This window comes from Schistocerca cancellata, chromosome 1 (genome assembly GCF_023864275.1).
Source record: "Schistocerca cancellata isolate TAMUIC-IGC-003103 chromosome 1, iqSchCanc2.1, whole genome shotgun sequence".
NCBI lineage: Eukaryota > Metazoa > Arthropoda > Insecta > Orthoptera > Acrididae > Schistocerca > Schistocerca cancellata.
Genome location: NC_064626.1, coordinates 1124146287 through 1124167479, shown reverse-complemented (window position 1 = coordinate 1124167479; position 21193 = coordinate 1124146287). Strand labels below are relative to the sequence as shown.

General features: G+C 44.6%; 1 protein-coding gene across 3 annotated transcripts in view; it reads right to left on the bottom strand.

The window, feature by feature from the left end:
* Positions 1-21193, bottom strand: part of LOC126092467 (caspase-6-like) — a 231855-nt gene that overhangs the window by 190745 nt on the left and 19917 nt on the right. For all 3 annotated transcript variants that reach the window (XM_049908074.1, XM_049908083.1, XM_049908092.1), the window contains exon 2: positions 11404-11609. In XM_049908074.1, coding sequence (XP_049764031.1) covers positions 11404-11561 — 158 coding nt within the window. In that variant the 5' untranslated portion in view covers positions 11562-11609. The remainder of the gene's footprint in view (positions 1-11403; positions 11610-21193) is intronic.

Sequence of the window (21193 nt, the reverse complement as noted above, 5' to 3'; positions counted from 1 at the left end):
TTTCCTCCGATCCATAGCGACACACATCATTGGTGCCGACATGAGCGACTACCTGCAGATGGGTGCACCCTGTACCCTTCATAGCATCCGGAAGGACCCTTTCCACATCTGGAATGACTCCCCTCCGGTATGCACACGGAGTGTACATTGGTTTCCTTCCCCTCTCTTGCTGTCATATCCCTAAGGGGCCCCATTACGCGCTTGACGTTGGAGCTCCAACTACCAGTAAGCCCACCCTCTGTGACTGCCCGTATCTTGCAGACTGAGGGGCAACCTCTGGAACAGGACAAGCAGCCATGTCCGGCCGAAGATAAGTATCAGCCAGAGACAGTGCCTGAAACCGGTTCGTCAGACAAACTGGAGAGGCGTTCCGTTCAGTCATCCGGAATGTCTTTCGTCCACTGCCACACCTCGAGACGACCTCTCACTCTACCACGGGTGAGGGGTCAGCCTCAATGTGGGCAGTATCCCGGGCAGCCAAAGCCGTAGTCCGATTGGGGGATGCGTAGGACGATGTGGCCGTCCCCGACAAACCTCCATCTGGACCCCCACAGTGATGCCCATTGGCGATAGCCTCAAGCTGTGTGACCGAAGCCAACACTGCCTGAAGTTGGGAGCGAAGGGATGCCGACTCAGCCCGCATCCGAGCAAAACAGTTGCAGTCCCTATCCATGCTAAAAGCTGTTGTGCAAAGAATGTCTGAACTAATCTACAGCGAGCACAAACAATTCGACACAAAATTTAAAAGGTTATTAAAATACAAGATTGCCTAGTAAATGCAGTAATGCTGCTACTTGCGCACTGCTGACACACTGCTCGGCGGCGGAAGGAGACTGCGCGATTTTACACTATTCAGATACTAAAACGCGATGCTACAACTGTCAAATACTATAATAAGCCCGAAATTTATGAATTAATGCAAGTACCCAAAAACACGCAAAGAAATTAAGAATTAAACTATGTAACAAATAAGTCAGCTAAGAGTATACAACTTGCTGCTGGCAGCTGCCTATCCAACTGCGGCAGGGAGCACACTGGCTGTGACCAACCGACACTGGCCATTCAAAACAAAAACAGAAGACAGACGACTATGCGAATTTGCACTATTCAGGTACTGAATCGTGATGCTACAACTCTCAAATACTACACTCCTGGAAATGGAAAAAAGAACACATTGACACCGGTGTGTCAGACCCACCATACTTGCTCCGGACACTGCGAGAGGGCTGTACAAGCAATGATCACACGCACGGCACAGCGGACACACCAGGAACCCCGGTGTTGGCCGTCGAATGGCGCTAGCTGCGCAGCATTTGTGCACCGCCGCCGTCAGTGTCAGCCAGTTTGCCGTGGCATACGGAGCTCCATCGCAGTCTTTAACACTGGTAGCATGCCGCGACAGCGTGGACGTGAACCGTATGTGCAGCTGACGGACTTTGAGCGAGGGCGTATAGTGGGCATGCGGGAGGCCGGGTGGACGTACCGGCGAATTGCTCAACACATGGGGCGTGAGGTCTCCACAGTACATCGATGTTGTTGCCAGTGGTCGGCGGAAGGTGCACGTGCCCGTCGACCTGGGATCGGACCGCAGCGACGCACGGATGCACGCCAAGACCGTAGGATCCTACGCAGTGCCGTAGGGGACCGCACCGCCACTTCCCAGCAAATTAGGGACACTGTTGCTCCCGGGGTATCGGCGAGGACCATTCGCAACCGTCTCCATGAAGCTGGGCTACGGTCCCGCACACCGTTAGGCCGTCTTCCGCTCACGCCCCAACATCGTGCAGCCCGCCTCCAGTGGTGTCGCGACAGGCGTGAATGGAGGGACAAATGGAGACGTGTCGTCTTCAGCGATGAGAGTCGCTTCTGCCTTGGTGCCAATGATGGTCGTATGCGTGTTTGGCGCCGTGCAGGTGAGCGCCACAATCAGGACTGCATACGACCGAGGCACACAGGGCCAACACCCGGCATCATGGTGTGGGGAGCGATCTCCTACACTGGCCGTACACCACTGGTGATCGTCGAGGGGACACTGAATAGTGCACGGTACATCCAAACCGTCATCGAACCCATCGTTCTACCATTCCTAGACCGGCAAAGGAACTTGCTGTTCCAACAGGACAATGCACGTCCGCATGTATCCCGTGCCACCCAACGTGCTCTAGAAGGTGTAAGTCAACTACCCTGGCCAGCAAGATCTCCGGATCTGTCCCCCATTGAGCATGTTTGGGACTGGATGAAGCGTCGTCTCACGCGGTCTGCACGTCCAGCACGAACGCTGGTCCAACTGAGGCGCCAGGTGGAAATGGCATGGCAAGCCGTTCCACAGGTCTACATCCAGCATCTCTACGATCGTCTCCATGGGAGAATAGCAGCCTGCATTGCTGCGAAAGGTGGATATACACTGTACTAGTGCCGACATTGTGCATGCTCTGTTGCCTGTGTCTATGTGCCTGTGGTTCTGTCAGTGTGATCATGTGATGTATCTGACCCCAGGAATGTGTCAATAAAGTTTCCCCTTCCTGGGACAATGAATTCACGGTGTTCTTATTTCAATTTCCAGGAGTGTATAATAAGCCACAAATTTATGAATTAATGCAAGTACCCAAAAACACGATAAGAAATTAAGAATTAAACTATGTAACAAATAAGTCAGCTAAGAGAGTATACAACTTGCTGCTGGCAGCTGCTTATCCAACAGCGGCAGGGAGCACACCCGGTGTTAACAAATTTCTCTTCTTCAGAAACGCTTTCCTTGCCATTGCCAGTTTACATTTTATATCCTCTCTACTTCGACGATCATCAGTTATTTTGCTCCCCAAATAGCAAAACTCGTTTACTACTTTCAGTGTATCACTTCCTAATCTAATTCCCGCAGCATCACCCGATTTAATTCGACTACATTCCATTATCCTCGTTTTGCTTTTGTTGATGTTCATATTATATCCTCCTTTCAAGACACTGTCCATTCCGTTCAGCTGCTCTTCCAGGTCCTTTGCTGTCTGTGACAGAATTACAATGTCATCGGCGGGCCTCAAAGTTTTTGTTTCTTCTCCGTGGATTTTAATAACTACTCCGAATTTTTCTTTTGTTTCCTTTACTGCTTGCTCAATATACAGATTGAATAACATCGGGGATAGGCTACAACCCTGTCTCTCTCCCTTCCCAACCACTGCTTCCCTTTCATGCCACTTGACTCTTGTAACTGCCATCTGGTTTCTGTACAAATTGTAAGTAGCCTTTCGCTCCCTGTATTTGACCCCTGCCACCTTCAGAATTTCAAAGAGAGTATTCCAGTCAACATTGTCAAAAGCTTTCTCTAAGTCTCCAAATGCTAGTAATGTAGGTTTGCCTTTCCTTAATCTATTTTCTAAGTTAGGGTCAGTATTACCTCACGTGTTCCAACATTTCTACGGAATCCAAACCAATCTTCTCCGAGATCAACCTCTACCAGTTTTTCCATTCGTCTGTAAAGAATTCGTGTTAGTATTTTGCAGCCGTGGCTTGTTAAACTGATAGTTCGGTAATTTTAACATCTGTCAACACCTGCTTTCTTTGGGATTGGAATTATTATATTCTTCTTGAAGTCTGAGGGTATTTCGCCTGTCTCATACATCTTTCTCGCCAGGTGGTAGAGTTTTGTCAGGGCTCTCCCAAGGCTGCCAGTAGTTCTAATGGAATGTTGACTACTCCAGGGGCCTTGTTTTGCCTTAGGCCTTTCAGTGCTCTGTCAGACTCTTCACGCAGTATCATATCTCCTATTTCATCTTCATCTACATTCTCTTCCATTTCCATAATACTGTCCTCAAGAACATCACCCTTGTATAGACCCTCTATATACTCCTTCCACCTTTCTGCTTTCCCTATGTTTTCAAAATAAATAAAAAACAAAATAAATGAATAAAATAAAACTTCCGCTAATCCGGCACCCGTATGTGCCAGGAATGGCCGGATTAGCGAGAGTCTAGTGTATTCTCTTCTCGTAGAGGCCGCTCCTGGCGTGGTGTGGTCCTAGTCTGCGGGCTATTGGCTGACGTCATCTCACAGCCTTCTCTGCTCTTGTGTTCTTCATCTTCGTGCTGGCGCCTGTCGATACACCGGAATACTCCTTCTTTCTTGAACCAGTCCCTCACAGTACATATTTCGTGTGTGAGATCGTCTGCCATTTCAACCGAAGAAAAGAAACTGATTTGAATATTACCAATTGTCGTCCTATGTCTGTACCTTCAGACGGTGAGATCGCTTGCACTATTGACCGCTTACGTATTGGTATTCTGCTTTGAAACACACTCGGCCGTCTTCTGGCGATGTCGGTTGTTGGCGGAATACACCGAAGTCGGTGCCACTGTGAACCAATGTCCCACTCTGCCGTAAGTGGTCTGTGGTGAACACTGGACAAATTGAATAGCAGCCACTGTAGTGGTAAACTTATGCGCGAAATCTCCCTTTGCTTGCACTTTGGTGTCTTTAAAGTTCTGTAGTTAAAATAAAATATAATAGGCCCTATGGGGTACAACAGTAATTTATATTCAATAGTACATGATTTAGAAATGGAAAGTTAGATGGAACAGCACCATCTTTGAGCCTTCTGCAGTTTACATATTTCCTATAAAACAACGTCCTTCGGAATGTTTCGAATATAGAAACTCGTTTTTAGTCGGTCAGGATGTGTGCCTCCTGACAGCATTTAACCTTTCCAGACGTTGTGGTTTTGAAACAGGAAACCTGCAATTAAATGCGCGTTTATTATATCATCACGCTGTAGACACAGTTATAAAGCAAGTGCATTAATATACAAAACATTTAAAAATATCCACAAACTTTTGAAAGGTAATGTTGGTCACTTTATCAAATTTTTTTGTGCAATTAAACGCTGCATTTAAATTCTTCCCTCCTCCCTTTTTCACGTAAACTAGAATGAGTAGAAAGGACAATTACCACCAACAAATACAGTATATATCCCCGATAAATACATAATTTCCGATCTGTACTCTTAAAAGCCGCTTGCAACGGCTTTGCCGCAGTGGATACACCAGTTCCCGTGAGATCACCGAAGTTAAGCACTGTCGGGCGTGGTCGGCACTTGGATGGGTGACCATCCAGACCGCCATGCGCTGTTGACATTTTTCGGGGTGCACTCAGCCTCGTGATGCCAATTGAGGAGATACTCGACCGAATAGTAGCGGCTTTAGTCAAGAATACCATCTTACGACCAGGAGAGCGGTGTGCTGACCCCACGCCCCTCCTATCCGCATCCTCCACCGAGGATGACACGGCGGTCGGATGTTCCCGGTAGGCCACTCGTGGCCTGAAGACGGAGTGAGTTCTTAAAAGCCACACAATACGCTTCTACTTAACAGACTCTCACTACCGCAATGGCATTCGCCGAAGGTTCAAAATTCCCCACGACTGCTGTGCCGTCGGCGAGTCTTAGTTATTTTTTAAAGGTGTTTGCTGTGACTCCAGCATCAGCTAGGATAACGTTGTAATTGGCGAAACAAGCGGTTTGGCGGAATCACGGGAACTCACTTCTAGAAATGTATGAGAATACTGTAACGAATAAAGACACTGTACACCAGAATCCAAAGGGAGGAGGGGAGGGGAGGGAGAGGGAGAAGTGCCACCCCTTGTCCCTCCTGGGCTGTACCAAGAACGTGGCGAGATTGGGCACAGGATGTGAGCAAATCTGACCGATTAAGAAAACGAAAATACAAAAAAATACAAAAGAAAAAAAGAAAAAAACGGATTAAGAATGTATGTGAGTTCTCCCATCTACGAAAAATCGCATTTCCCTCGACCACCGACTGTAAACGCACGCTATTGACAGAGATATCTCAGAGGCGTGCCGAGCGATTTTTTGATCACGCACGTGGCGGGTAAAGGACGGTAAAGACCCCTACACACGAACCAACTTATCGGCCGATCTACCGACAAATTTCCTGGCAGCCTATACAGGGTGGTCCATTGATTGTGACTGGGCCAAATATCTCACAAAATAAGCGCCAAACGAAAAAACTACAAAGAACGAAACTTGTATAGCCTGAAGGGGGAAACCAGATTGCGCTATGGTTGGCCCACTAGATGGCGCTGCCATAGGTCAAATGGATATCAACTGTGTTTTTTTAAATAGGAACCCCCCATTTTTATTACATATTCGTGTAGTACGTAAAGAAATATAAATGTTTTAGTTGGAACACTTTTTTCGCTTTGTGATAGATGGCGCTCTAGTAGACACAAACATATGGCTCACAATTTTAGACGAACAGTAGGTAACAGGTAGGTTTTTTAAATTAAAATACAGAACGTAGGTGCGTTTGAACATTTTATTTCGGTTGTTCCAATGTTATCCATGTACCTTTGTGAACTTATCATTTCTGAGAACGCATGCTGTTACAGCGTGATTACCTGTAAATACCACATTAATGCAATAAATGCTCAAAATGATGTCTGTCAAACTCAATGAATTTGGCAATATGTGTAACGACATTCCTCTCAACACCGAATAGTTTGCCTTCCGTTATGTTCGCACATGCTTGACACTGCGCTGACGCATGTTGTCAGGCGTTGTCGGTGGATCACGATAGCAAAGCCGTGAACACTGATTTTGTGTTGCGAACATGTTGCGAACATAGGTAGTCCATTAGTAGCCACGAACAATGTTGCGTACAATGTTGTGAACAGTGTTGCGAACTCAGTGTAAACACGCCTTTACAGTTGAGGAAGAAGAAAAAAAAACTTTGACGTTTATCGATGACTTTGCAGTTCTGTCTTAGAAAGAAAAGGATATGGAAGAGCAGTTGAACGGAACGGACAGCGTCTTGAAAGAGGATATGAGATGAACATCAACAGAAGCCAAATAAAGATAACTGATTGTAATAGAATTAAATTACGTGATGATGAGGGACTTAGGTTAGGGAACGAGACACTTAAACTAGTAGACGAGTTTTGCGAACATAGGTAGTCCATTAGTAGCCACGAACAATGTTGCGTACAATGTTGTGAACAGTGTTGCGAACTCAGTGTAAACACGCCTTTACAGTTGAGGAAGAAGAAAAAAAAACTTTGACGTTTATCGATGACTTTGCAGTTCTGTCTTAGAAAGAAAAGGATATGGAAGAGCAGTTGAACGGAACGGACAGCGTCTTGAAAGAGGATATGAGATGAACATCAACAGAAGCCAAATAAAGATAACTGATTGTAATAGAATTAAATTACGTGATGATGAGGGACTTAGGTTAGGGAACGAGACACTTAAACTAGTAGACGAGTTTTGCTATTTGGGCAGCAGAATAACTGATGATGGCAGCAGTAGAGAGGGTATAAAATGTAGACTGGAAGTGGCAAGAAAATCGTTTCCGAAGAAAAGAAGTTTGTTACCACAGAATATATATTTACATTATGGGAAGTCCTTTCCGAAAGTATTTGTCTGGCTACCATGAACAGAAGTGAAACACGTACTATAAACTGTTTAGATAAGAAGAAAATAGAAGCTTTTGAAATGTGCGCTACAGAAGAATGCTGTAGATTAGATGGGTATATCACGTAACTAAGTAGGAGGTACTGAACGTAACTGGGCAGACAAGAAATTTGTAGCACAGCTTGACTGAAAGAGGAGAGTGGTTGGTAGGACACATTCTGGAACATCAAAGGATCGTTACTTTAGTATTAGAAGGAAGTGTATTTCGGGGAGGGATGGCGTAAAAATCGTAGAGGGAGCAAAGAGATGAATACAGTAAGCAGATTCAGAAGGCTGTAGATTTCTGTAGTTATTCAGAGATGAAGAGGCTTGCACAGGGTAGGGTAGTATGAAGAGCTGCATCAAACCGTTCTTAGTACTTAAGACCACAACAACATTAACAGCATAAAAGATGATATGAAAGTTTAAGAAACTCATTTCTAATTCGAAGAAGAAGGCTGCATGCGGTGATGGCACAAATAATCTAATAAAGACGACAGGTGCACAGTAAATGTAGCATTTAACAACTACAACAACTGTATTTAAAAAATATCCCACAATTAACTGTTCGTAGCAGACTACTTGGATATAGTCTGAATTTTTTTTTAATTGTCTGTGCATTGGAACACGACAATTTATCAGACTATTTTCTTTGCAGTCTAATACGCGTACTCCCTTACTAGTGTTTGTAAAGCTCCTACCCAGTTCTGTATTTATCTCTTATTATGTCAAATACGTATGAGCAGAAGAAATGAGCGTAAAACACACAGTATCAGTAGGAAAATAATTTTGATGGTTTGATGTATTACAGTTGACAGCAAGATTTTTGCACCGATTCCCATTTTCAGTCGAACTTGACCACAGGCAAAGGATATTACAGATGCTACCTCACCTGAAGAAATGGTGCATTTCAACAAAATCGAATAGGTAGCCAGAACCAGCATGTCAGAAACAGTTAAAACTCCTCTCAAGTAGTGCAGATGTACAGAATCGCAAAGACGATCTTGAATCTACATCTACATCTACATCTATACTCCGCGAGGGACCTTACGGTGTGTGGCGGAGGGTACTTATTGTACCACTATCTGATCCCCCCTTCCCTGTTCCATTCACGAATTGTGCGTGGGAAGAACGACTGCTTGTAAGTCTCCGTATTTGCTCTAATTTCTCGGATCTTTTCGTTGTGATCATTACGCGAGATATATGTGGGCGGTAGTAATATGTTGCCCATCTCTTCCCGGAATGTGCTCTCTCGTAATTTTGATAATAAACCTCTCCGTATTGCGTAACGCCTTTCTTGAAGTGTCCGTCACTGGAGCTTGTTCAGCATCTCCGTAACGCTCTCGCGCTGACTAAATGTCCCCATGACGAATCGCGCTGCTTTTCGCTGGATCATGTCTATCTCTTCTATTAATCCAACCTGGTAAGGGTCCCATACTGATGAGCAATACTCAAGAATCGGACGTACAAGCGTTTTGTAAGCTACTTCTTTCGTCGATGAGTCACATTTTCTTAGAATTCTTCCTATGAATCTCAACCTGGCGCCTGCTTTTCCCACTATTTGTTTTATGTGATCATTCCACTTCAGATCGCTCCGGATAGTAACTCCTAAGTATTTTACGGTCGTTACCGCTTCCAATGATTTACCACCTATGGCATAATCGTACTGGAATGGATTTCTGCCCCTATGTATGCGCATTATATTACATTTATCTACGTTTAGGGAAAGCTGCCAGCTGTCGCACCATGCATTAATCCTCTGCAGGTCTTCCTGGAGTACGTACGAGTCTTCTGATGTTGCTACTTTCTTGTAGACAACCGTGTCATCTGCAAATAGCCTCACGGAGCTACCGATGTTGTCAACTAAGTCATTTATGTATATTGTAAACAATAAAGGTCCTATCACGCTTCCTTGCGGTACTCCCGAAATTACCTCTACATCTGCAGATTTTGAACCGTTAAGAATGACATGTTGAGTTCTTTCTTCTAGGAAATCCTGAATCCAATCACAAACCTGGTCCGATATTCCGTAAGCTCGTATTTTTTTCATTAAACGTAAGTGCGGAACCGTATCAAATGCCTTCCTGAAGTCCAGGAATACGGCATCAATCTGCTCGCCAGTGTCTACGGCACTGTGAATTTCTTGGGCAAATAGGGCGAGCTGAGTTTCACATGATCTCTGTTTGCGGAATCCATGTTGGTTATGATGAAGGAGATTTGTATTATCTAAGAACGTCATAATACGAGAACACAAAACATGTTCCATTATTCTACAACAGATTGACGTAAGCGAAATAGGCCTATAATTATTCGCATCTGATTTATGACCCTTCTTGAAAATGGGAACGACCTGCGCTTTCTTCCAGTCGCTAGGTACTTTACGTTCTTCCAGCGATCTACGATAAATTGCTGATAGAAAGGGGGCAAGTTCTTTAGCATAATCACTGTAGAATCTTAAGGGTATCTCGTCTGGTCCGGATGCTTTTCCGCTACTAAGTGATAGCAGTTGTTTTTCAATTCCGATTTCGTTTATTTCAATATTTTCCATTTTGGCGTCCGTGCGACGGCTGAAGTCAGGGACCGTGTTACGATTTTCCGCAGTGAAACAGTTTCGGAACACTGAATTCAGTATTTCTGCCTTTCTTCGGTCGTCCTCTGTTTCGGTGCCATCGTGGTCAACGAGTGACTGAATAGGGGATTTAGATCCGCTTACCGATTTTACATATGACCAAAACTTTTTAGGGTTCTTGTTTAGATTGTTTGCCAATGTTTTATGTTCGAATTCGTTGAATGCTTCTCTCATTGCTCTCTTTACGCTCTTTTTCGCTTCGTTCAGCTTTTCCTTATCAGCTATGATTCGACTACTCTTAAACCTATGATGAAGCTTTCTTTGTTTCCGTAGTACCTTTCGTACATGATTGTTATACCACGGTGGATCTTTCCCCTCGCTTTGGATCTTAGTCGGTACGAACTTATCTAAGGCGTACTGGACGATGTTTCTGAATTTTTTCCATTTTTGTTCCACATCCTCTTCCTCAGAAATGAACGTTTGATGGTGGTCACTCAGATATTCTGCGATTTGTGCCCTATCACTCTTGTTAAGCAAATATATTTTCCTTCCTTTCTTGGCATTTCTTATTACACTTGTAGTCATTGATGCAACCACTGACTTATGATCACTGATACCCTCTTCTACATTCACGGAGTCGAAAAGTTCCGGTCTATTTGTTGCTATGAGGTCTAAAACGTTAGCTTCACGAGTTGGTTCTCTAACTATCTGCTCGAAGTAATTCTCGGACAAGGCAGTCAGGATAATGTCACAAGAGTCTCTGTCCCTGGCTCCAGTTCTGATTGTGTGACTATCCCATTCTATACCTGGTAGATTGAAGTCTCCAGACTACAACAATAACAAATTTTGGAGCTGAGAATAACTTTAAATTTAAACCGTACCAATCAACCCATAGCACCCTTTCAGAACACAATGTATGTTTATGGAAAACTGTATCCCCAAGACCTGTGACAGAAAATGTTGTTCTCCTTTCAACTGCCTGGACACACCATTTTCATTTTGGAGAGATGAAGGCTCAGTTTTTCAAACAGACAAATGGGAACGTGCCACAAATGCGATGGAGAGGCAAGGATATCACCATGATCCTCTAGTCAGGCGAAAAGATAGATGTGTGTGTGTGTGTGTGTGTGTGTGTGTGTGTGTAGTGTCAGCAGTAAGTGTAAAATGTGCAGTGTCTTATGATGAGATCTGAATAAATCGCATAATATTATTTTTTAAAAATCAATAAATTTACCAATTTATCTGCTCGAATGTTTCTTAAATTTTAATTATGTTTTATTGTTGAGTTAATCTGGTATTTCTGGTTGTAAAGTGACCTGAGAATGATTGTAAACTGACCTGAGAATGAATAAACTATGAACCAAGCTTCGGTACTTACATGCCAGGGGGAAGGAATCCTGAACGTCCGGCACCCGCTTCTTGGTGAGGAGCTCCGCCACTGTAATCCTTGCCAGGCTGGCGGGGGTATTCAAATGGGAATGCGATGTCCACTATGTCGTACACTCCACTGTCAGAGGATTCGTAACCTTGTTCCATTCTTAAGGGGGAGTTGAGACTCGCTTAGTCTTTGTTTACTGGTCTGCTCTGCAACAAGTGAAAAACAGATAAATTAAGCACACAACCTAAATTTGCTCAGTAATGGGAGAATATGGTTTGTGCACATTTCAGGGTTATTAGACCACTGTATTGTATTGTATTAAACTGGGGACCTAGAAACGATGTAGAGGGTTCATCCCGCTGTAGCCCTCAGTGGTTCACAACCCCACAACCGGCGACAGCAGTCCACCCACCCCACCGCCGCCCCACACGGAACCCAGGGTTATTGTGCCCCCAGTGGGCCCCCCCCCCCTAGGACTGTCTCATACCAGACAAGTGTAACCCTAAACGTTTGCATGGCACGAGGGTCACTCCAAAAGAAATGCACACAATTTTTGTAAAAATACAGTTTTCATTCTGCATGTGTGAAAGTTTTACAGTGTGTAGATACATCCCTCCCGCTTGTTTTCAAACTTAGTTCAACCTGTTCCCGTGAGTGGCGCCATCACAGCATGTCTCCAAGATGGCTGCTACACTTGACGTTCGTCAGAAGCAATGTGCTGTCATAGAATTCCTGTGCTGTGAAAACGAGACAGTGGGAAACATCCACAAGAGATTGAAAAAGGTGTATGGAGATGCTGCCATCGATCGCAGTACAGTTAGTTGGTGGGCAAGCCAGTTACATGATGAAAGCGGGCACGGCAATATTGAGGATTGTCCTTGGAGCGGCAGGCCTTGTACTGCACACACTCCATACAATGTGCAGAGAGTTAACTAATTGGTGCCTGCTGACAGAAGCGTCACAGTGAACGAATTGTCACGCTACGTTGGGATAGGGGAAGGAAGTGTTTGCAGAATACTGGAAGTGTTGGTGTTAAAAAAGGCTTGTGCCAGGTGGGTTCCCAGGATGTTGACAGTGGCTCACAAAGAAACAAGAAAAACGGTATGCAGCAAACTTTTGGAACAGTACGAGAATGGTGGAGATGAATTTCTTGGAAGAATTGTGACAGGTGATGAAACATGGCTCCATCATTTTTCACCAGAGACAAAGAGGCTATCAATGGAGTGGTATCATGCAAATTCACCCAAGAAAAAAAATTCAAAACCACACCCTCTGCTGGAAAAGTTATGGCTAAGGTGTTTTCCGATTCTGAAGGACTCTTGCTTGTGGACACTGTGCGAAGTGGAACCACCATAAATTCTGATGCATATGTGACGACACTGAAGAAACTTCAAGCTTGACTGAGTCGTGTTCGACCACATCGGCAAAAGCAGGAGTTTTGCTGTTGCACGACAATTCACGGCCACATGTCAGCCAAAAAACCATGGAAGCGACCACAGAGCTTGGATGGACAACACTGAAACACACGTCTTACAGTCCTGACCTGGCTCCATGTGACTATCGTCTCTTTGGGAAACTGAAAGACTCTTTTCGGGGAACAAGGTTTGAAGATGATGACTCCCTCGTGAACGCTGCCAAACAATGGCTCCAACATATTGGTCCAGAATTATACCATGCGGGTATACAGGCGCTGGTTCGAAGTTGGCATAAGGCAGCTGAGAGGGATGGAAATTATTTGGAGAAATGAAAATATTGTTCCTAAAGGATGTATCTACACACTGTAAAACTTTCAAACATGTAGAATAAAAGATGGATTTAAAAAAAAATAATGTGCATTTCTTTTGGAGTGACCCTCGTAAAATAGCTACGGTATACACATATGTGGAAATGGTGTTTGCATGGCAATTGCCAACTCAGTGTAACTGAGGCAGAATAAGGGGAACCAGTCCACATTCACCGAGGTAGTTGGAAAACCTCCTTAAAAACCATCCACAGGCTGGCCGGCACACTGGACCTCAACACGAATCTGCCGGGCGAATTCGTGCCGGGGACCGGCACGCCTTCCCACTCGAGAAGCAGCACGTTAGACCACGTGGCTAGCTGGGCTGGTTATTAGCCCATACCCCCTTTGTCACTTTACAGCAAGCAGGGTTCAGAGAATTGTACATTGCCCGCCAAATTGGGGCACATGGTGTGACGTCATTCGAAAATTCAGGCGTTATCGTAAGACACACAGTACCACATATGCTATCTGATCAAAGTTATCGAGGCACCCTTAAGTAATGTGGAATTGACAATTAGACGTCGTGAGAGAAGGATCCGCCAGTATAAAAGGAGGTGGGAAGTACTGTGCTGTCAGCAGAGTAACAGTTACAGCAGAATGGGTTGGTCAGGAGAGCTCAGTAATTTCGAATGTGGACTAATCACCCCATGTCACATTAACTACAAATCCATTAGGAACATTTCAACTCTTATAAAGCTGTCAAATCCAACTGTTGGCAATGCTATAGCTAAGTGGAAACGTGAAGGAACAACCACAGTTAAATCAAGACCAGACAACCCTCATGTATTGGTGGACAGGGATCGTCGACCAACATGTTGGGCGGTTGTAACAAATCACATGAAATTGTTGTTATAAGCTCCAAAGTACTATAGACCAGCAGTCCACCTAGTAAAACGATTGTTTAAAATGAGTTAAAAAGAATGGGGTAAATGGTCCTCATAAGCCACACATTATATTCCTCAATGCTACAGTAAGTGATGCTTGACATTGTGCAGAGAGCGACGCCACTGGTCAAAGGATGGCTGGAAATCAATGTTTTTAGTGACAAACCACATATGCTCTGTGACAATCTGATGAAAGGGTTTGGGTTTGATGAATGCCTGGAGAACGATACCTGTTATCAGATATAGTGCCAACAGTAGAGTTGGAGGCAGTGGTGTTACGGCATTGTGGCGATTAATGGTCCCCTCATTGTGCTTAACAATAGCCTAATGCAGAAGGAAATGCACACATATGGCAGCATTGTGTGTGTGTGTGTGTGTGTGTGTGTGGGAGAGGGGGTGCATCCCCAAGGGACCAAACTGCTGAGGTCATTGGTGCCTAGAGTTACTCTGTCTTCAGGTCACGAGTGGCCTACCGGGACCATCCAACCGCAGTGTCATCATCGATAGAGGATGCGGATAGTAGGGACGTGGGGTCAGCACACCGCTCTCCCGGTCGTAAGATGGTATTCTTGACCGAAGCCGCTACTATTCGGTTGAGTAGCTCCTCAATTGGCATCACGAGGCTGAGTGCACCCCAAAAAATAGCAACAGCGCATGGCGGCCTGGATGCTCACCCATCCAAGTGCCGACCACGCCCGACAGCGCTTAACTGCGGTGATCTCACGGGAAACAGTGTATCCACTGTGGCAAGGCCTTTGCCTCCCTAGACTTACACACTACTTAGACTAAGTTACGCTAAGAACAACACACACACCCATGACTGTGGAGGACTCGAACTTCTGGTGGGCTGCGGATTCCGTGACATGGCGCCTGTAACCACATGGCCACTCCGCACAGCAAAAATTGGGAAACCTGTGGTAAGGTCCTATGGGACCAAATTGCTGAGGTCATCAGCTTACACACTTCTTAGTCTAACTTAAACTAACCTACGCTAAGGATAACAAACATGCATACCCATGCCCGAAGGAGGACTCGAACCTTTGACAGGGGCAGCAGAGCGAACCGTGGCAAAGCGGCTAGACAGCGCGGCTACCTTGCGTGACGGGAGCATGTGTAGTGCGTGCAGTAGAGAAACAGTTCAGAGGCGATGACTGTATCAGCGTGATAATGCAACATTCTTAAAGTAGCATCTGTGAGGCAGTCTGTGGACAATAACATTCCCGAAACGGACTGGCCTGCCAAGAGTACAATCTGAACACAATGAACACCTTTCAGTTGTGAACATCGACTTCGCTTCATGAAAATTATGAAATCCTCCCAAACTCTTAATTAGCTTACCTTTCCGCAAAGCAATCACAGTACCAGAGTTTAAATAACATCATACAAATAGAAAAGAATGTACAGGAGAGCATTGCTAGTGGAAAATAAATCCTTGAATGACAGAATCTTAGGTAATTCATACAATGTAAGAAAACCAGTTGTGATAGTTGTAAGAAACGAGACAGGGAAGGAAAAATCAGAAATGAGTTCCAAATAAGAAATAGAGGAATGTTAATCTGTAACCTGTGGAAACTGGTCAGTTTCATGAACAGTTACTTCGCATCATTGCAACAAAACTACAGTAAAACTTTTCTGAGTCAGACATACTGCAAGCCAGAAGCTGCTCAACAAACTCATTGCTGTTTATACCAAGCTGGTAATTAGGCAGTCAGAAGAGTAATGTGCAGGTTAAAAAATAAAAAATTCTCAGGGGTAGATGAAGTGGTAATGAGTGTACTCAAGGGAGTAGGCAGAGTATGGCGCTGCGGTCGGAAACACCTATATAAGGCAACAAGTGTCTGGTGGAGTTGTTAGATCGGTTCTTCCTGCTTCAATGGCACGTTATCAAGATTTAATTAAGTTCGAACGTGGTATTATAGTCGGCGCATGAGCGATGGGACACAGCATCTCTGAGGTACAATTGAAGTGGGGATCTTCCCATACGACTATTTCACGAGTTTACCATAAATATCAGGAATCCTGTAAAACATCAAATCTCCCACATTAACGAGGTCAGAAAAAGATCCTGCAAGAATGGGGCCAACGACGACTCAAGATAATCGTTCAACCTGACAAAAGTGCAACCCTTTCAGCAAATTGCTCCAGATTTCAGCGCTGGGCCACCGACAAGTGTCAGCGTGCGAACCATTCAACGAAACATCATCAATATGGGCTTTCGGCGCTGAAGGCCCAGTCGTGTTCCCTTGATGATTGCACGCCATAAAGCTTTACGCCTCGCCTGGGCCCGTCAACACTGACATTCGACTGTTGATGAATGGAAACACGTTGCCTGCTCGGACGAGTCTCGTTTCAAACTGTATCGAGCGGATGGACGTGTACCTCATGAATCCATGGACCCTTACTGATGCTGAGCGTCCTGCATGATAAATCAATGATAACACCTGGTGGTCACGATAATATAAGTGTATGATGTGGTAAAAACAAAATCAAATTGTGTTCTAGATGATATGAGAGCGCCTACGGAACAGCAGGTGGCGAGCATGAGCGACTGCAGCGATATACCACATCGCCCTCAAAGGGTCCAGAGATGCCGCCTGAGTGACGCGCAGCAGCCGGCCGCTATTGCGAAGAATCGACAGCATCGAAAATTATTACATTAATTGTTAGAAGTTGGCGTGGCGTTGCGTGTTTGTTCGTTTTAAATGGTTCCTATTGTACAATGGAAAGGGTTAGTTAGTTCCCGGATAGACCTCTCACCGACCAAGTGGTGGTAGTGGTGTGTATCAGGTCTGATCTTATAGCGTTTCACTGCATGGTGTAGTGAGGCTACTCAGTGGCTTGGGAGAGTGCACGGAATTTTGTCGATTATAGGTGTGGGAACAGTTTCGTTCGTAAAATTTGCTGGGGTGAGTCCTGAGAGAGCCTGACTTAATTGAGAGATTGATTTGTTAGGTGCTGAATTTTGTGGAAACGGTGTGACCGATATCCCGTCTGCATTGTATGTTCAGTGGTCGCGACGCGCCCAGAGGTAATTGGGTTGCTTGTCGTTTTTATTGGGGTGGTTTGGGTATTGTGCGTGTGTGTATCGAGAAGGGAAAGCCTCGAACACGTGTTGGTAGTTGTATTTTCAAGACCACTAGCTTGCAGCAGACAGCGAATTGGCTCATAGAATGACCAACTGTTTCACTATACGGCAATGGTGTGTACGTATCAGACAAGCGATAGTAAATTGAAGGAACCATTTAACGAGCTACATGTAGCTAAACCAAAACGTGATTCATCAAGGCGACGAGTGGCCGATTTAAATGTTAGGGAACTTAGCGGGTCGTGTGTGGTCAACGCCTGAAGAGGTCAAGATTTGCTTTTAAATTGTAACTTAAGGTTAGTTGAAAAGTGGCGATGACATTTAGGATTTTTGTTTGATTTTTTATTACTTGTTTCCGTATTGTGGGGAATGATAATATATTTGCTGGCACTCGTTCACTGGTGATAACCAACGTGTATTGAGATACCTAGAAGGAAAATAAATCCAATTTTATTGGGGTTAAAGGAAACCTTCCAGTCTATTTAATTGGTATCTAGTGTGAATATATCTATAGAATTTTCGGCAGCATAAACGAGTGTAATTCACAGATATTGATACAGTGGAGTTGATATCACGTATAATGTGGTGTTTTTAAATGTGCTTGGTAAAAGGTTCTTGAAAGAATGAAAATTATAAATAATCTACTGAATGTAGATCTTCTCAATATTAAAAAGAAGATTTCAATTAAGGGGAAAAACTTCCTAAATGATGAATAAGTTTATTTGAAGTAATTGAATTATTTACGGAAAGCCCAAATATTTTGCTACTAACAAAGATCCGTTATTCTGTGATGCATGCGAAGTCTCATCACTTACATATTATCGCTGCGTCGAGTTGGAAAAATATTTAAGGGAGAATCAAAAAGTTTTAATTCCTAACAGTAGTGATGGAAGTGTCCATAAACAGAATAATCATTTCAAGACGGTAGACAGATTGGTATTTTAGTACAAGTAAAAAAATAGTTCCGAGTTTATGTCAGAGAGTACGTATTGCGTTGTGAAAAGCTCGTTGCGAAAGATAACAATTCCTAGTTGGATGTCGCATTTATCATCATGCAAGATAATCAGGTACTGAAATTAAAGTAATTTGTTGCTCTGACGAGATCAGTATCGTAGACAACGAGAGTGGTTCATTAAATAGGCCCATTTATTCACTACTGCTTAATTTCACTAATCATTGGTGTGTGAATATTGCTAAGTGATTATTCGTAGTTCTATCATGGCTTGGTACGATTTCGGCGTCGTGTCTAGGCAGGGTGTTGTTCCCATTCTTTCGCAGACATGCTGTTTGCATGGTAAGTGGTTGAGGTGGCTGCAATATTAATTGTACTAAGGCTGATTTCGTGTTCGATTGGTTCATTGCCAGCGTGATTGCGGCACGGGCTAGATTCTTGTCGTCATCAGAGGCTTCTCTCCAACTGGAGTCTTCTGCAATTAGATAGCGTTCTGCAGTCTTAACATCTATTTAAAAATAAGAAACTATGCTTAATTAAAGGTGTGGTGGTCGACTGGTGGCCTAAGTACGAGGTGCATTCAAGTTCTAAGGCCCCTGATTTCTTTTCTCCAGACTGGAAAGAGATAGAAACATGCGCATTGTTTTAAAATGAGGCCGCGTTCATTGTCAATACGTCCCACAGATGGCAGCACCGTACGGCAAATGGAATTTTGCCGCCAGCGGCGAGAATGAGAACTGTTTTAAATACTTAAAATGGCGACGTTTTCCTTACTTGGACAGCGTGCAATCATTCGTTTTCTGAATTTGCGTGGTGTGAAACCAATTGAAATTCATCGACAGTTGAAGGAGACATGTGGTGATGGAGTTATGGATGTGTCGAAAGTGTGTTCGTGGGTGCAACAGTTTAATGAAGGCAGAACATCGTGTGACAACAAACCGAAACAACCTCGGGCTCGCACAAGCCGGTCTGACAACATAATCGAGAATTGTTTTGGGGGATTGCCGAATTACTGTTGAACAGATCGCCACCAGAGTTGGCATTTCTGTGGGTTCTGTGCACACAATCCTGCATGACGACCTGAAAATGCGAAAAGTGTCATCCAAGTGGGTGCCACGAATGCTGACGGACGACAACATGGCTGCCCTTGTGGCATGTTGCCAAGCAATGTTGACGCGCAACGACAGCATGAATGGGACTTTCTTTTCGTCGGTTGTGACAACGGATGAGACGTGGATGCCATTTTTCAATCCAGAAACAAAGCGCCAGTCAGCTCAATGGAAGCACACAGATTCACCGCCAACAAAAAAATTTCAGGTAACCGCCAGTGCTGAAAAAATGATGATGTCCATGTTCTGGGACAGCGAGGGCGTAATCCTTACCCATTGCGTTCCAAAGGGCATTACGGTAACAGGTGCATCCCACGAAAATGTTTTGAAGAACAAATTCCTTCCTGCACTGCAACAAAAACGTCTGGGAAGGGCTGCGCATGTGCTGTTTCACCAAGGCAACGCACCCGCACATCGAGCTAACGTTACGCAACAGTTTCTTCGTGATAACAACTTTGAAGTGATTCCTCATGCTCCCTACTCACCTGACCTGGCTCCTAGTGACTTTTGGCTTTTTCCAACAATGAAAGACACTCTCTGTGGCCGCACATCCACCTGCTGTGCCGCTATTGCCTCAGCGATTTTCCAGTGGTCAAAACAGACTCCTAAAGAAGCTTTCGCCGTTGCCATGGAATCATGGCGTCAGCGTTGTGAAAAATGTGTACGCCGGCAGGGCGATTACGTCGAGAAGCAACGCCAGTTTCATCGATTTCGTGTGAGTAGTTAATTAGAAAAAAAAATCGGAGGCCTTAGAACTTGAATGCACCTCGTACCTTGCGCAACAGGATACTCTGAAATAACAGCATAGAGACGTTGGTACAGTACGATCCCTTGTAGTTGTCAATCCATCTTGGGTACTGCCAGTCACGGATCAGTACAGGGCGTGTGCAGTTGGATCGGTATGGGACCCCTGATACGTCTAGATACGACTCTGACAGGCTGGTTCAAATGGCTCTGAGCACAATGGGACTTAACATCTGAGGTCATCAGTCCCCTAGAACTTAGAACTACTTAAACCTAACTAACCAAAGGCCATCACACACACCCATGCCCGAGGCAGGATTCGAACCTGCGACCGTTGCAGCAGTGCGGCTCCGGACTGAAGCGCCTAGAACCGCTCGGCCACACCGGCCGGCTCTCTGACAGGTGACACGTACATAAGCATCCTGTCTGATCACCTGCATCCGTTCATGTCCATTGTGCATTCCGACGGACTGGGGCAATTCCATCAGGACAATGCGACACTACGCGCGTTCAGAATTGGTGCAGAGTTGCTCCAGGAACACTATTCTGAGTTGGAATACGTCCTTTGGCCACCAAACTCCCCAGACATGAACATTATTGGGCATTGCCTTGCAACGTGATAGAAGAGATCTCCACCGCTCGTACTCTCACCGATTTACGGACAGCCCTGCGGGATTCATGGTGTGAGTTCTCTCCACCACTACTTCAGACATTAGTCGATTCCATGCCACGTCCTGTTGCGGCACTTCTGCGTGCTCTCCCTACACGATATTAGGCATGTGTACCAGTTTCTTTGGCTCTTCAGTGTATATTTTTTATCTGGTACAGACTGTTGGTATTCGGACAAATGTAGAAAATTTCAGAGTTTAGCACTGAAGTTCCGACGCAGTCGTGACTTACTTAATTTAATAATCGAAAGAACGTCTTTCGCATAAATATGTCACTCGAATTATTATGGAGGCCTGGGAATTCGTTTGTCATTAAAACCCGAATTACGTTGCAGGTCAATCAGTTACATCTGCAGAGGGGAAAGAGACACTTTCAACTGAAACTGCGAAAACAGCTCAAAAACTGATGTAATATTGACAGTGTCCTCAAAACCTTTATAAAACTATCCTTGTAAGTATTTCAAGGCCATAATGAATTCTTCAAACCTTGCGTTTTCTTTAAAGCCATTGAGCTTAGGAAAATGGACTATCTTTCAGAGTTTTGTGTCCTCTTTTAAATGCATCC